Source organism: Chiloscyllium plagiosum, chromosome 45 (genome assembly GCF_004010195.1).
Source record: "Chiloscyllium plagiosum isolate BGI_BamShark_2017 chromosome 45, ASM401019v2, whole genome shotgun sequence".
In the NCBI taxonomy this organism is placed as follows: domain Eukaryota; kingdom Metazoa; phylum Chordata; class Chondrichthyes; order Orectolobiformes; family Hemiscylliidae; genus Chiloscyllium; species Chiloscyllium plagiosum.
In genome coordinates this window covers 7,657,098-7,672,582 of record NC_057754.1, presented here as the reverse complement: position 1 = coordinate 7,672,582, position 15,485 = coordinate 7,657,098, and the positions used below count along the sequence as shown (strand labels likewise).

Sequence of the window (15,485 nt, the reverse complement as noted above, 5' to 3'; positions counted from 1 at the left end):
CACGGTGGCTCAGTGGTTAGCATTGCTGCCTTAAAGCCCCAGGGACCCAGGTTGAGAGCGTGAAATGACTGTGGATTTCCACCCACAGTCCAGATGCGCATGTTAGGGCGGATTGGCCATATTAAAATTGCCACATTTTGTCCAGGATGTACAGGTCAGGTGGATTAGCCAGGGTGGATGCAGGTCTGAGTGGGATCCTTTTTGGAGGGAAGGTGTGGAATCGGTGGGCCAAATGGCTGCTTCCACACTGTAGGGATTGTACGATTTCCTTCCCTGAAGTATATTAGTGAACCAGAAATTTAAAACTAAACAATTGAGAATAGTTTTGTGATGACTGAGACGAGTGCATGCTTTATTAATTTAAAATGCCACCAGCACGGTGGTTGGTTTTAAACTTAGATCCACAGAACATTAACTGGTAGCATGATGGTAACACCACTGCTCTATTAACCCAGAGGCATTACCATCATGCCACCATCCATTCCTGATGTCTATCGATATATACAGCATGCAGCTTCATTAACTTTAGCAAACAGGCAAAATATAAAAGATTATTGTCACTCAACTAGACATGGGTACAAATCCCACCACTGCTGCTGGTGGAACCTGAACCCAAACCTGGGATTGAAAGCTAGTCTCAGTGATGTTGACCATGACAGTTGTCACACTGGGTCACTTTAGGGATGGCAATCTGCCATCTTGTCCTGGTATGAGACTCTAGACACACAATGTTTGAGTCTCAACTTCCTTCTAAAATAGCCAAGCAAGCCACTTGGTTCAGACACAAGTAGGTATGGGCAACAAACATCAGCTTTGATAATACCTACACCTTGTTAAACAATAATGGCAAAAAAAAAGGCAAAGACAAACAGCACTAAGCTTGGATTTATATGGTCATCATTCACTGGGTCATAATTCTAGAGCTAGAGCTAGAACAAAGAATACAGAACAGCAACAGAGCCCTTTCGCCCTCCAAGCCTGCGCCAACACATTTTGCCCTTCCATACTAAAACTCTCTTCACTGACAGGATCCGTATCCCACTATTGCCTTTTAATCATCCAGGTGCTTCTTGAATGCTGCTGTCAGCTTCCTCCAACTCTTCTGGTAGCATGTTTCACATCTTGCACATCTCAAACTCCCCCCTCCTCACACCATGAACCTGTATCCCCTAGTAATCAACCCCTTCACCATGGAAAAAACCCCCTTTGCACTCGATCCACATCATTCACAATTTTATAGACTCTCATAGGCTGCAGCAAAAACAAACCCAGTTTTTCCAAACTTTCGCCAAAATCCCCCATACCAGGCAACATCCTGGTAAAACTTGTCCCAAATATTGCTGTGGGTGTATCCATGGGCTGCAGCAACAGCTCACCAACCCCAGCCTCAAATATACCTCAGGATAAGAAATAATTGCTGGCCTAGCACTGGTGACTGACCTTTTATGAAAGCAATTACTGTAAGTGGAAACTACCATGACTTAAAGAGCAAGCCTGTATCCAACTTATGGTCTCTGAAGTACTTAAAGGCTGAATTAAAGGCAGGGAGGTGATGGCCTAGTGGCATTATTGCTGGATTGTTACTCCAGAGACCTGGGTAATGTTCTGGGGACTTCGGTTCAAATCCTGCCACTGCAGATGGTGGAATTTGAATTCAATGAAAATCTGGAATTATGAATCTAATGATGACCATGAAACCATTGTTAATTGTTGGGAAAAAGCCATCTAGTTCACTAATGTCCTTTAGGGAAAGATCCTTACCTGGTCTGGCCTACACGTGACTCCAGATCCTCAGCAAAGTGATTGATTCTTAACTTGCTGTCTCGACATTGCTAATAATTGCTGGCCTAGCCAGCAATCCCCTCATCCCTGTGAATTAGTGTATAAACAAAAGTAGATCTACGTTGAAACAGCTACTTACTGTGGGCCTTCCTGGACTTGAGATCAGTTGCCAAAGATCCCTGTAGAAAAGAAAAAGGAGGAAGTCAGAAAGCAGCACAACACACCTCCATGGTGCTTTGGTGACAGAAAACCAACCAGGCCACAAGTAGCAACCCCATACACCAATCAGATATTGCCTCAAATATTGTATATAACCTGAAAGTGAAACAAGGACAATGGCCTATTTTGATGGCCATCTTCACTTGTTGCTTATATGACAATACAGATGTAGCTGCAGTCAAAGCAAGAGTCACAGAATTGTTAAGAGTGCAGGAGGCCATAAGGCCCATCAAGCCTTTACCAGCTCTCCCAGTAAGAACTTCATTTAGTGCTATTCTTCCCATATCTGTGCGAATGCTCTTTTCAGACAGTAGCCTAATTCCACTTCTACGGCATTGACTGAACCCGCCCCCCCAACACAGACTCAGGTAGTGCCTTCCATGTCCTAACCAACACAAAAAAATTCTCAATGTCATATTTGCTTGCGTCAATTCTTTTAATTCCCTCTTCTCCATCCTTTCACGGGAGGGATGTCACTTCCACTCAAATCCAAAATCAAACTGCAGTTCATGGGGGGGGGGGGGGAAGAGAAAGAGGAGAGGACCAAGCATGAAATGGGCATTTTAGCACAATTTGAGATTTAAAAAGGGACAAGATAAGGGTCTCTTCACAGTTACAAATGGAATTCCAAATGACGATTACCTCTAACTGGTGACTGCAACTCAGAATGCCATGGGAAAGCCAAACGTCTGGCCACAACCCACATGTCCTTGAGTAGTGTGCCAGGTCTTTGACCAAAAATACTACTGCAAAAGGGATAAAGTCACAATAGATAACAGCCACTGTGGATGGAGAACAGCAGAACAAAAATGGTTAAAAAATATGATTGAAGGCAAAAACCAAGAAACTGCAGATGCTAGACATGATTAAAAGGCAAGTTGTAGCTAAACTTTACAGCTGCAATGAGTAAACTGGCACTAAAGTGCAGCAAATCAAGTTTAATAAAGGTCATGGATGAGCTATTAAACAAATTTGCCAAATTAACTTCAATATCAAAGTTGGGACCATCAACATGAATCCTGAAGTGGTTGGTGAATCATCAGACGTTTACAAATAGTCCTTGAAGCAGAGGGGAGGGCAGTACAAAAGGAAACATTAATTGAAATGTAATTAAAAAGGAAACATTAATTGAAATGTAATTAGAAAATGGATTGCTTCATTCAAGAATGAATGCAGTAAATCCTGCAAGGCGATTAACTAATGGACATGGGATAAAGGAGAATTAGGACTCTGCCCACAAGGGTAGTGGAAACAATGATTTCAATCAGAAGGGCACTCGAGGACGTAAACTGCAGGGTTTTAAAGAATTGAGAGAATGGGACTGAATGGATCACTAGGCAGATAACTAGCATGAGTACAATGGGTTAAACAGCAATATTCTGCACTGGAAAGGACTCAAGTAAATTCCCCACTGCCTGGCATTACCCTTCAATTCAAATAGTCAACTGCATTCATCTCAAGCATTGTTCAAGGCAAAACATCTCACTCTGCCATGTGCTCATGTAGTGTACAGCAAATAGCATTAAGCCAATCAGCTCCTTGAACCAACTCCTCCATTCAGAGGTTGCAGCTGATCTACCCCAACAGCACTTTCCCTTCGCTCTGTATCCCTCTCTTTCGGAACCAGAAAATAAACCAACTTCAGTCTCCATCAGGCTCAACAAATGAGCCCTCATCTCTGGATTTCAATGAAATTGACTTTCTTAATACCAGGACATAGTTCAATTCTCTGTTCTCGTTTTCAAAAAGCACTTTTAAGTCTGCTCTGTGCTTTTCATTATCCGTAACTTCCTTCCCAGCTCCAGCACACTTAAGAAATGAGTATCTAAGGTTAAATTTCAACAGCACCAAATGGGATATGGTAGAACACTGGGATCTGCATTGTTACATTGGAAAGAGTAGGGAGAGTGAAACCTATTACACTTCGAAAATTTTGGAAAAAATATTAAGAATCAGGACAGGAAAATTATGTGTCCAATCACATATCAAATTGCCTCTGTCACTTCAGAATTCTGTCACATATTCAACAGATCCATCTGCTGCTTTAAATGGTATCCTATTCACTGTTCAACCCCCATCTGTAAATGATAATGAGCCTCTCTCCAAAACCGTCACACCACATTGATTTTATGGATTGCAACTGGTTGTTTGAGGCAGTTGCTTAAGATTCCCTTTCTAGCTAATTTGCATTCTTAGCAGTGTGGTTGATAAATGAGAAAGGCGAAGGAATGAAGAGAACCAAATCTTCAACTGCACTGCCGCATGGCAAAGAGAAAGGCTGCCGGTGGGCAGTCTGTACTCATGAGATTTGATTAAAATCCACTCCATCCAGCTGCAGCTGTTGGGGGTGGGGTGTTGCAGAGTGGAAAATGACTGATTAGCCTGAAAAAAAGATTAATTTTGAAAGCGCCCCAGAGTTTAAAGTCTCTTTTCAAACATAAATCAAAAAGTCTAAAGATTAGACCTCTTATCTTGGGTTATTCAACCTTTCAATGTGTGGACAGACGTGAACAGAACCACCATATTTCGGATTACACAGATTCCCCCAGAGCTGCTTGACCTCTGACCTGCCCTCCCCAACTTCCCTTCCCCTCAGCAACAGAATGAATGAGGTATAAGTAGCATAAGTAGTATTATTTCTACAAGCAAATGTGAAAATAATTTCTCCCTTCACTGCAACAGTTTTGCATGGACAGATAGGATGGGCAGCAGAGAAAAGGGATCTGTAACCAACTAAAAATCAGAATTTTGTTGCTAGTATGTTTTCTTAGGCAAAGAGAAAACGTACAAGACAGCACAGAGGGAAGTATCTGGGAGAACAAAAAGCAACAGTGTATTTTTTCTGCATTTCAAAAACTGAATGAAATTATCAGCAAAAGACCGAATTAAGACAATTATGGTGAAGCTGAGACAAAGATCGACCTTCACAGGGAGTGAATGAAAGCAAAATATTGTTATCACGAAACCAAAAGAGACATACTGTCAAATCTGTTTGTCTTACAGGTATCAGGACAGAACAGCAAGAATTCCAAAGCTCAGAAGGAAACAAATTATACTACATGAGAAAAGAGTATTCTAAGTTAATAATCCAAGATTTAGTACTCTCGCTTTTGTCCTGATGTGTGCAGGATGATAGCTTTCCACAGAATGTCCTCTTTTCACACCCCCCAAAAAAAAAAATCAAAATTCAAGCAATTATTTTCAACATTTTTTCACACTTCCAGCTCCAAATCAAAATATCCACTTTTGTTATTAAGGTGCGATTTGCTTATCTCATTCTGAACCAAGTCAATCCTTCCGAGCTGTAACTGAATTCAATCGCAGCCCACCTCCTACATTATCGTCGGAGAGTTCATACAGGCGAGGGAGGTGATCCTTTCAACAGGCTACCCATAACTACTTTTATCCCCTAAAATTGCTTTACAAATATCAAATTGCTTCTGAATCAACACACTTACTTAAGTCATCACTTTTAACCCAATGAGAACAAACCGTCCCTTCACTCCATTTATTTAAAAATGGATCAGGCAAGTTATAACTTCTACTGTAATTGTATTTGCCACCCATCTGTCCACTCTTATCTGTCAGTTTCCTGTACCTCATTGCAGCATATCACCAGGCTATGAGCCCTTCTATATCTTGGAGCAGAATATTCATCTGATAGTCCACTAACTTCAGTGGAATAAGGCAAGATACATCCCACTAACTCAATATAGGCGGAAGCTGGCCCCCAAACCGATTTGTCACTGATGCAAAATATCAAAAGGTGGGTGCAAAATGCAATAGCTGTACACAAGTAGTGGTGGAAATATCAGTATAAATAGTTTCTTGGCACACTAAATGAAAGCAAACCAGAAATTCGCTAGCCATATCAGAATAACCCATGAAGTTAATATCTCAGGAGACTGACTACCCAGGTTCAAGTTACCTCTGTACTTATGCATTAAAATTGACAAACTATATAGTTGGGAAAACTAGGATGGACAATGTATCTGGGTCCATTACATTAAACACCCAGGAATGACTTGAACTTAATTGTCCCAGAAGACTGGAGGCTCACAGGAATCCAACGAGTTGCCAATCCTGAGTGAGTGATTCCTCCTCATCTCAGTCCTAAATGATCTCTTATCCTGACGGCTGTGTCCCCTGGTTCTAGATGCACCATTCCCATACCAGCCAGGAAGAAAAGCCTTCCTGCAACCACACTAAGCATTTTTGCATGCCACACATTTCGACAGCCACTACTTACTTGGGGTTTGTTGAAATTCAGGTTTTAATCACTAAATCAGCCAAGCTTTCATCACAGGCCAATTTGACATCAGCACCATCCCAAATGGCTCCCCTTTCCAACAGGCTTAGAGTTCTAACTATTCGGAAGTTATTCAAATGGATTTAAAATGTCAAACTTCTGCCTTTGCAGAGTAGAGACTGGCACTTGCCACTGAACTTTCATGGTAAAAGCAAGGTTATCAGCATCTCGGTCAGACTCTGCCAAAAAAACATAGCCAAATGAGACATGCTCCGTCTGCATGTAAATAGGGCTGCACACAGGAGCGCAAGGCAACCACAGACTGCTGAGAATTCAGGAACTAACACCATGCTCACATTGTAACTTAGACGCATGTGTGTGGGACATGAACTCCAGAGAGTGAAAAGAAATTGAAGCCTGCCAAGCCTGGATTGCAAACTTTTAAGCTTTTTATCCTCATAGCACAACCAAGTTATTTATGTGGTGCTAGAGAAGGTAAAAAAGTACTTTCATGAGGCAGTGTCCAAAACTACAGGGCACAGATTTTAAGGTGAGAAAGATCTTTTGGGTAAATCTTTCATGCAGTGGGTGGTGCATGCATGGAAAAAGCCACCAGAGGACATGGGGGAGGCTGGTCCAATTACAACATTGAAAAGGCATCTGGATGGGGACATGAATAGGAAGGATTTAGAGGGACATGGGTCAAATGCTGGCAAGTGGGACTAGGTCAGACTGGGGTGTCTGGTTGGTGCAGGCAAGTTGGACTAAAGATTGTAGGACAGTCATACAGAATGAAAACAATGTCACCTAAGCAAAACTTCAATCGCTCTTGAATCCCCTTTAAAATCCAAACTGATGGTGACTAACACAAGGCAGATTTACTGCAGTGGACGTGGGTCATGAGATGGTGATCGAGGGGTTTGGGGGAAAACAGTTGGAGCATCATCAACAGCTGCTTGAGATGCACTCAGGATTAGATAGCTGCAATGAATACAACGGACAGTTTTGTGGCTAGCATCCAGAGGTAGCCAGGACTGTCCTGCAGAACAAAACCTCAGGTTGAAGAACAGGATCCTGGTCACATTTTAAACATCTATTGGCCTTGAATCTATACCTGAATGACCCACTCAACAATGTGAACTTCAAATGCTTCAATTAACTACTCCATCCCAATGGCACCTCTGAAAAGGGCCAGAGTGCCACTATTACTTGGGTGTACAGCTCTCAGCCCATCCTATACTTTAAATAATCTTCATTACATTTAAAGGTTTACAGGGCAAAACTGGGAACCCATCAAACAAAACCTTAATGAATAACAAACATGGACTCTACATACACACTGGTTTTAATCCATTGGTGGTCTTAAACAGACAATGCTGCCATGATCTGATTGAAGGCTTAATCAGAATCCCTACAGCGTGAACGCAGGCCATTTGGCCCATCAAGTCTATGCCGACTTACCAAAGAGCATCCCACTCAGACCCACACTCCATAGTCCCACATCACCCACAGCTAATCCAACTAACCTGCACATCTTTGGACTGTGGGAGAAAACTGGATCACCCAGAGGAAACCCTGCAGACATGGGGAGAATGTCTCCGTGGAGTTGGCAGTTGCCAGACGGTGGAATCGAACCCAGGCCCCTGACACTGAGGCAGCAATGCTAACCACTAAGCTGCCAATTGTTTGGCATAGAAAGCAACACCAGCAAACCAATCTTGTTGTTAATTTGTATCTTCCTCCCAGGGCAAAAACAGGATAGCCACAATCCTGAGAACAGTGAATTTTAAAAAAAAGGGGCCAGCAGAATGGAAATATCAAGCATTTCCTTATGCACTCTGGGAATTAAACCATTGGGAACTCTCGCCTCCCAAATCTTGCAGACTGGGCACAGGAGTTCAAAGTTCAGATTCCTGAACAGGTCAGGTTGCAGGAATTAGCAATATACTGTCTGATTTGACAGTCCAGTTGAACCTTTCATTCTGCTGTCACAGTGAGATTTACACCAGGGATTTAGTAACAGGCAGAGACTGCAGACTCAGTTTAGTGGGTGAAGGCTTTGTTTGGCATCTATGAAGGATATTGACTGGTTGATGCTACTCTACGGGACTAAGAAGATTTCCTGAGGAACCTTCTTAGTAAGTTATATTTAGCAGAAGTCAGCCAGGCTTTGGCCTGTCCAATGGATTCAAAAGGTCAGGGCAGAGCCATTTTAAGCCAGCAATTGAGAGAGACAATAGTAACTCTGGCTGGGAGTGACTAGTAGGTTATCAAACTGCACTGTAAAACAAAAACCTACAAAATGTGCTTATTCCTATACTCCAATCCACTTGCAATAAAGGCAGTCATGCTATACAATACCTTCACCAATGCCACGTGAACCAATGGGATAGCTGTTTCTAATGAGTGCACTGTCTGTATATCCACATCATTAACACATTCTGCTTTCCTCAGCTTCCAGTCAGAGACATGACAGTTTTTCTCCATCACACCATCTGCCATCTCACTGCCCCTCACCTCCAATTAACATACACAAACTTCTTTGCAACTCCTTGCTTTCTCACTGCCCACATGCATACCTGGCTTTGTATGAGAAGCAAACTGAAATACACAACATACACTTACTACCATCTCTGTCCAGATCACAAATTGATTGTGAGCTGCCCCCACAGGTTGCCAACTTCAAAATGTCTCCTTTATCCCTGGTCTTTGCTTTGTAGTCATTCCTATAGCACAGACACTAAACTAGCCCCACCTGCCTGCTCCTGACCTATACCCCTCCAAACCTTTCCATTCAAACTCATCCAAATTGCTTTTAAATGCTGTAACTGTACCTGCATCCATCACTTCCCAATTCCTCAGGAAGTTCATTCCACATTCAAACTACCCTGTGTAAGAAAAGTTGTCCTCCACTTTTTTTTAAAAAAAAAATTCTCTCCTTACTTTGAAAATATACACCCTTTTTTGAAATCTCCCATCCTAAGGAAAGGACACCTGCCATTAACCCATCTATACACCTCAATGATGTTATAAACTTCTAAGGTCACCCCTCAACCTCCTACGCTCCAGTGAAAAAGGTTCCAGGCTTTCTTTACAACTCAAACGTTCCACACCCAGCAACATCCTGATAAGTCTCTGAACCCTGTCCAGTTTGATAATATCCTTCCTAAAACAGGGTGATCAAAAAACTCAATATAGTACTCCAGAAGAGGCCTCACCAATGCCCTGTACAACCCTCAACATCATGCCCCAAATCCTATACTCAGGACTGAGCAGTGGAGGCAAGTATGCTAAATGCCTTTTTAGTGCCATGGCTATACGTGATGCAAAATTATATACCTGCATCCCCGTGCCCTTGTTCTACAACACTACCCAAGGCCCTACCGCTAATCGTACAAGACGTGCTCCTATGTGTTATGCCAAAATAAAATACCTTTCATTTCTCCAAATTGAATGCCATCTGCCATTTTTCAGCCCATTGACCTATTTGATTAAAATCCCTTTATAATCTTAGAAAACCTTTAGTCTAATATGCCACCAATTTTGCTGTCATCCACAAACTTACTAACCATGCTTTCCATATTCTCACCCAAATCATTTATGTAATGAAACAAAACTAAACCCAAAACCAATCTGTGGAACACCACCTCCAGTCCAAAAAGCAACCTTCCCCTATCAGTCTCATATCTCCTGTCTTCAAGTCAATTATGTATCCAATTGACAAGCTCATCCTGAACCCCATGTGACCCAACATTACTAATTAGCCTTCCACACAGAACCTTGAAGGCTTTACTGAAATCCAAACAGTAACTGCTGCTTGACCATTCTTTTGGTAGCTTCTTCAAAAAAAAATAGTTTATGAGATATTATTTTCCTTTAACAAAACCATACTCACTATCCTTAATCAATTCCTGCCTATGTCCACAAATCCTACCTTTTAGGATCAACTTATCCACAACCAAAGTCAGATTCTCAGGTCTACAGTACCCTGGTTTCTTCTTGCAACCCTTCTTAGATAAGGCATACATTAGCCACCCTCATCATTCATTTCACACAGTTAGAGATGATGCAAATATTTCTGCAAAGGGCCCCATAATTCCTCCCTTACTTCCCAGTGGCCTGGGATACATTAGTTCAAGCCCTGGGGATTTATATTCTAAAGCCTCCAGAGCTTCCTCTTCAACAGGAACTCAAAACTAAATATTTCAGAGTTCTCTTGCCTCCACTTCTTTCTCAACAGAAAAAATGGTTACAAAATATTATTTCAATAAGCTCTTCCACCTCCTGGGGTTTAACAAAATCTTTAAAGATCCATACCCTCCCTCTCAATGAGAGTTTAGATTATCTTTAACCCCATTTGTCAATCCTATCTCATATCCCCTCTCATCAGTGCCTTCCTAAGAATGCCCTGATACTCTGCATATTGATTTAAAGTGTGATTTGAACCCAGTTGTCTCTAAGGATTATCTTCGTTTTGACTGGATCCTCAATATCTTTATTCATCCCTTGTTCCTTAATCTTAGCAGCCTTACCCTTCACTCTAACAGGAACATAATGCCTCCAAACTCTTGAAAGCCAGCCACTATTAGACATACTTTGACCTGCAGTCGACTCCAATCAACTTTTGACTCATTAAAATTTGCCTTACTCCAATTAAAACTAACTTTCACATAAGGTTTCATTCTTTTCTATAACTATTTTAAAAACTAAGAATTATGACTGCTAGACCCAAAGTGGTCCTCTACCACTTCAGTCACTTGCCTTGCCTTATTACCGAAGAGATCAACGTTTGTACCTTCTCCAGTGACAGATTTTTCACTATCCAAGCCTTTCACACTAAGATAGCCCCAGTCAAATGTTGGGAAAATTGAAATTCCCCATTATCACAACCTTATTTGCCGATATATCTAAGATTTCTCTACATATTTGCTTCTCAATTTCTCTCCAACAGTTCATTCCTTTATTGATGCCCAAACATCACCCCCTAAATGAGCATGGCCTTATCCTATAGAATGCCTTTTGGAAACCTTGGATGTGGAGGTGCCAGTGTTGGACTGGGGAAAACAAGGGCAGAAGTCGCACGAGACCAGGTTAGTGCCCAACAGGATAAGCTGAAATCGCAAGCTTTCAGAGCACTCCTCTTTCGTCAGGTGATAAGAAAGACACACACATCTCTACTGGACCCTTTTATCTACCCCAATTAGAGCCTCAAAAAATGCCCACAGTAACTTCGTCCAGTTGGACAGATTGCCCAACTGCATGAGTTAACACTTCCAGTTGGAGGTCATAGCATTTTTCAGCCGCATCATGCCAGCTGAACTAGCTGAAGCTCCCCCATCTCAATTGAATGCTATTTGCCAGTTGCCAGCTCATCCACCATCCCTGCAGCTAGTTTTATAGAACCAGAGGATAAAAGCCACTGAGGTTCAGGTTTGCCCAAAATGGGGTTGGGGCAGGGCAGATCAGAGGTGCCAATCAATGGGGAGGTCATACAGCACCAAATCCAGACAACGAAGGAGCTTTCTACATCAATGAAACTTCAATCCAGATCTCCAAAGATAGGGGCTGGAGCAAAAAAAGAAAGCCTGTGAGAAGACACCCACCCTCCTTCCTTTCATAGAAACTCTATTGGCCATTCAGCCCATCAAATCTACATCGTCCATCTGTTCAGCATCCCACAGCCCCCAATCCTTATAAACCCAACATTTCCCACGACCAATCCACATAACCTATACATATTCGGACATTATGGGCAATTTAGGATGGCTGGTCCGCCTGATTTTTACCTTTGGACCATGGGAGGAAACAGAAGCACCCGGAGAAAAACTCACTCTATGCACATTTTACTCAGCATGATGTGCTCACATTATTTGCAACTGCCACTAGTCAATATTTGCGTCAGGAAACAGGTGCTTTGAAAGGGTCGGAGGCTCTTTCAAGAGCTCTATGTATCCAGGCATGTGGCCACACGGCAATGGACTGGCCAAACACGTCACGAGTTAAGGAGACAGTTAGGACTGGAGCTGACCAAGGTGAGCCGACTGAAAAGAAAATGCCCCGTGTTACATTCAGACTACCAAGACTCTAGTAAATGGACTTACCTGATCTGGAACTCAGTCGCTTCCCGACAGAAGAGTCGGCAGTGAATTAGAGCCCTAGATGCCATGCAGAGAAATACCAGAGCCCCAGGGTGAGTTAATCAAAAAAGGACAGGAGGAACCCACTTCAAATACAGCCGAAATCGAAAAGGAAACCCAAGAGCCGTCACAAGTTTTATTCACACAAGGTCGAATAGGAAACGACAAGTACAGAGGCGATTACATTGGTTTCTACACCGTCTTCATGCGCTAGCCGATTTTTTTTCTTAAAAAAAGAAAGTGACGTCCGAATAAAAGCAAATGCTATTACAACTTGTCGGCACTTTACAAAATGGTTTGCTCTCCAATAATCTACACATCAAATTGAGCGGCGCCCGTTTCTCTCCCACCCACCCAACCCCAACCCACTGCGATAAACAATGCAACAAGATACAGTTCACACGCCACGGGCAAGGCAAATCTACAGCGGCGGTCCTTTTAAAGACGGAAAAGCCATTCGGCGGCCAATGTGGGTTCGGTCACAGTTTCACCCCCTCCGATGCCAGTCCAAACCCGGTTAACTTTACACGGACGAGGCTTCAATTACTAACGCCGGCCCGAATGCGGACTGTTTCGGTCAACCCCCGGTGAGCTGGATTTGGGGAAAGCAGAAAGGAGCAGAGGAACACAAACCAGAGACAGGTGCAAAATAAGGGAGTGCTGCAAACTGACAGAGCTCCGGACACCCCAGCTACATCACAACTGTGTTTCACTAACACCCCACTGCCGGCCTGCCCACCTTGCCCCACTCCCATGTCCTAATCTGAAAGATGTGCACCATCACCAAGGGAGGGGGCAAGGGGGTGGGTTCGTGATGAAAGGTCAAACTTCCACGGCTCAAGTCTTCCGTTGCCCGTCTGCAACTGCAGCACCTCTTGAAACAAAAAGAGAGATAAAGAGGATTAAATGTTCACAGAGGCACTCTGGCTTGCTTTGCACACAAGTGCTAGGTCAAACGCCATGGTTAATGCAAGGATCCACCCCTTTTAAAAACACACAAATGGGGATAACTTTACCCACAGCACTCAAAGCTGACCGACAGAGGGCATTGATGGTGGTAGCTGAGGAAAGGGGAGCGGCCCATGCTAGTGTTGAAACAAAACACTCATCAGGACAACACACAAGAATGTCAAATTTCACAATACATAGTCAGAGAAAAGGCTGCTCATTTGCAAAAAAGCCAATTGCAGTGGAGAGACACCAAGAGGGAACTACCCAAGGTGCTAGATAATCCAAAAACCTCAAAGCTTGAAGTCCTGTTGGCTTAAAAAGGGTCACTCTCAAGTAGCGAGTGCACTTGGAATGATCCAGCACTCGCTGCCAAAACACAAAACTTGAGGTCTTTCGTGCCATGGATTGCTCAACCACAGGCTTGGCCGAGTACAGCCAGTACTCAGTCTCTCACAAAACTCATATTCAACTTGACTTCTCCTGTTAGCCCTGACAAGTGTAGGCCAGCAACATTCCAGAGAGGGGTGTAGACATCCCTGGCTCTGGGCTGTAGCAGCTCATCTTGTAAATGGGAGGGCGGAGGTGGATGCAATCGGGAGCGCCTGTGGTGCCCATTACCCCTTCAGTACCCTCCCAGGTTGCAGGGCACGCTTACCCTGGGTCGCCCCCCTTCTCTATGTACCCCTTCCCCTATTACCACCGCCACCCCCACAAACAAGAATACTCAGTAGCCCCAAATCTTGCTGCTGTAACCGTTGCTGAGGTGGCCACCGTCCTGGCCGCACCGGAGGTGGGCACCCCTCAGGTAAGGAGGGGGAGGCGGGGGTGGCATGGGGGGAGGAGCGCCGGGGGGCAGGAAGGCGGCGGGAGGGAGGCCGGGCGCCGCGGCGGGGCCCCGCGCCGGGTTGGACTTGGAGAGCTGCACGTAGATGCGCTGGCCGGCCAGCTCGGTGCCGCTGAGGGCGCGGATGGCGTCCAGCGCCTGCCGCTCCTTCTCCATGTGCACGAAGGCGTAGTTCTTGACGATGTCGCACTCGACCACGCGGCCGTGGCGCTCGAACAGCGCCTGCAGCTCCCGGGTGCTGGCCGCCTCCGCCACGTTGCCCACGTACAGCTTGGTGGCGTTCCGCAGGCGCGCCGTCGCCAGCTCCACCGTCAGCGGCGAGCCCCGCACCAGGCGGCCCCGCAGCTCCAAGATGGCGCGCTTGGCCTCCGCCTCCTTCTCCATGTGCACGAACGCGTAGCCGCCCAGCACGTCGCACTCGTTCACCAGGCCGTAGGCCTCGAACAGGACGCGCAGGTCGGCCGCCGGGCACGAGCCCGGCAGGTTGCCCACGAAAATCTTCACCATCTTCCTCGTCTGTCGTGGGACGGGGGGGGAGGCCTCCGGACCGACTCAGTCGGGCTCCAGGTTGGCCGTCATCAGCGGTCGGGCGAGCGGCGGTACCCTTCCTCCGCTCCGTCCGGCAACCTCTCCCGGTGCCAGACTTAAGAGCCGTCCGCCCGAAATGGCCGCTTTATATAGCGCCGCCTGACGTCATCACGCAAGCCCCGACTCAGTCGGGCTCCAGGTTGGCCGTCATCGGCGGTCGGTCGAGCGGCGGTACCCTTCCTCCGCTCCGTCTGGCAACCTCTCCCGGTGCCAGACTTAAGAGCCGTCCGCCCGAAATGGCCGCTTTATATAGCGCCGCCTGACGTCATCACGCAAGCCCGTCGCCATGGGAACGTGCCAACGCGCCGTCTCATGGCTCATCCTTTACAGAGGTTACGCAACACCAGGTTACAGTGCAACAGGTTCAATTGGAAGCAATAGCTTTCGGAGCGCTGCTCCTTCATCAGGTGGTTGTACGAAAGCTATGCTTCCAAATACACCTGTTGGATTATAACCTGGTGTTGTGTGATTTTTATCTTTGTACACCCCTGTCCAACACCGGCATCTCCAAACCTTTACAGAAGAACCTCAATTTTCTGAATATCAGTTATCTGGATGGAGGAGAAAGTGAGGACTGCAGATGCTGGAGATCAGAGCTGAAAATGTGTTGCTGGAAAAGCGCAGCAGGTCAGGCATCATCCAAGGAACAGGAGAATCGACGTTTCGGGCATGAGCCCTTCTTCAGGAAGGGCAGGGTAGGACAGTGTTGGTGGGA

The 15,485-nt window shown here is 45.0% G+C and overlaps 1 protein-coding gene across 1 annotated transcript; it reads right to left on the bottom strand.

Moving 5' to 3' along the window:
* Nucleotides 1-12,509: 12,509 nt before the first annotated feature.
* Nucleotides 12,510-14,830, bottom strand: LOC122543880 (RNA-binding protein 4-like). Its single transcript, XM_043682738.1, has one exon. The coding sequence runs from the start codon at nt 14,687-14,689 to the stop codon at nt 14,063-14,065; it is 627 nt and encodes a 208-aa protein (XP_043538673.1). The 5' UTR covers nt 14,690-14,830; the 3' UTR covers nt 12,510-14,062.
* Between the last annotated feature and the right edge of the window lie 655 nt (nt 14,831-15,485).

What these genes read in the sequence shown, in the direction of transcription:
- LOC122543880 (XM_043682738.1), bottom strand. Translation starts at nt 14,689, where the DNA reads ATGGTGAAGATTTTCGTGGGCAACCTGCCGGGCTCGTGCCCGGCGGCC.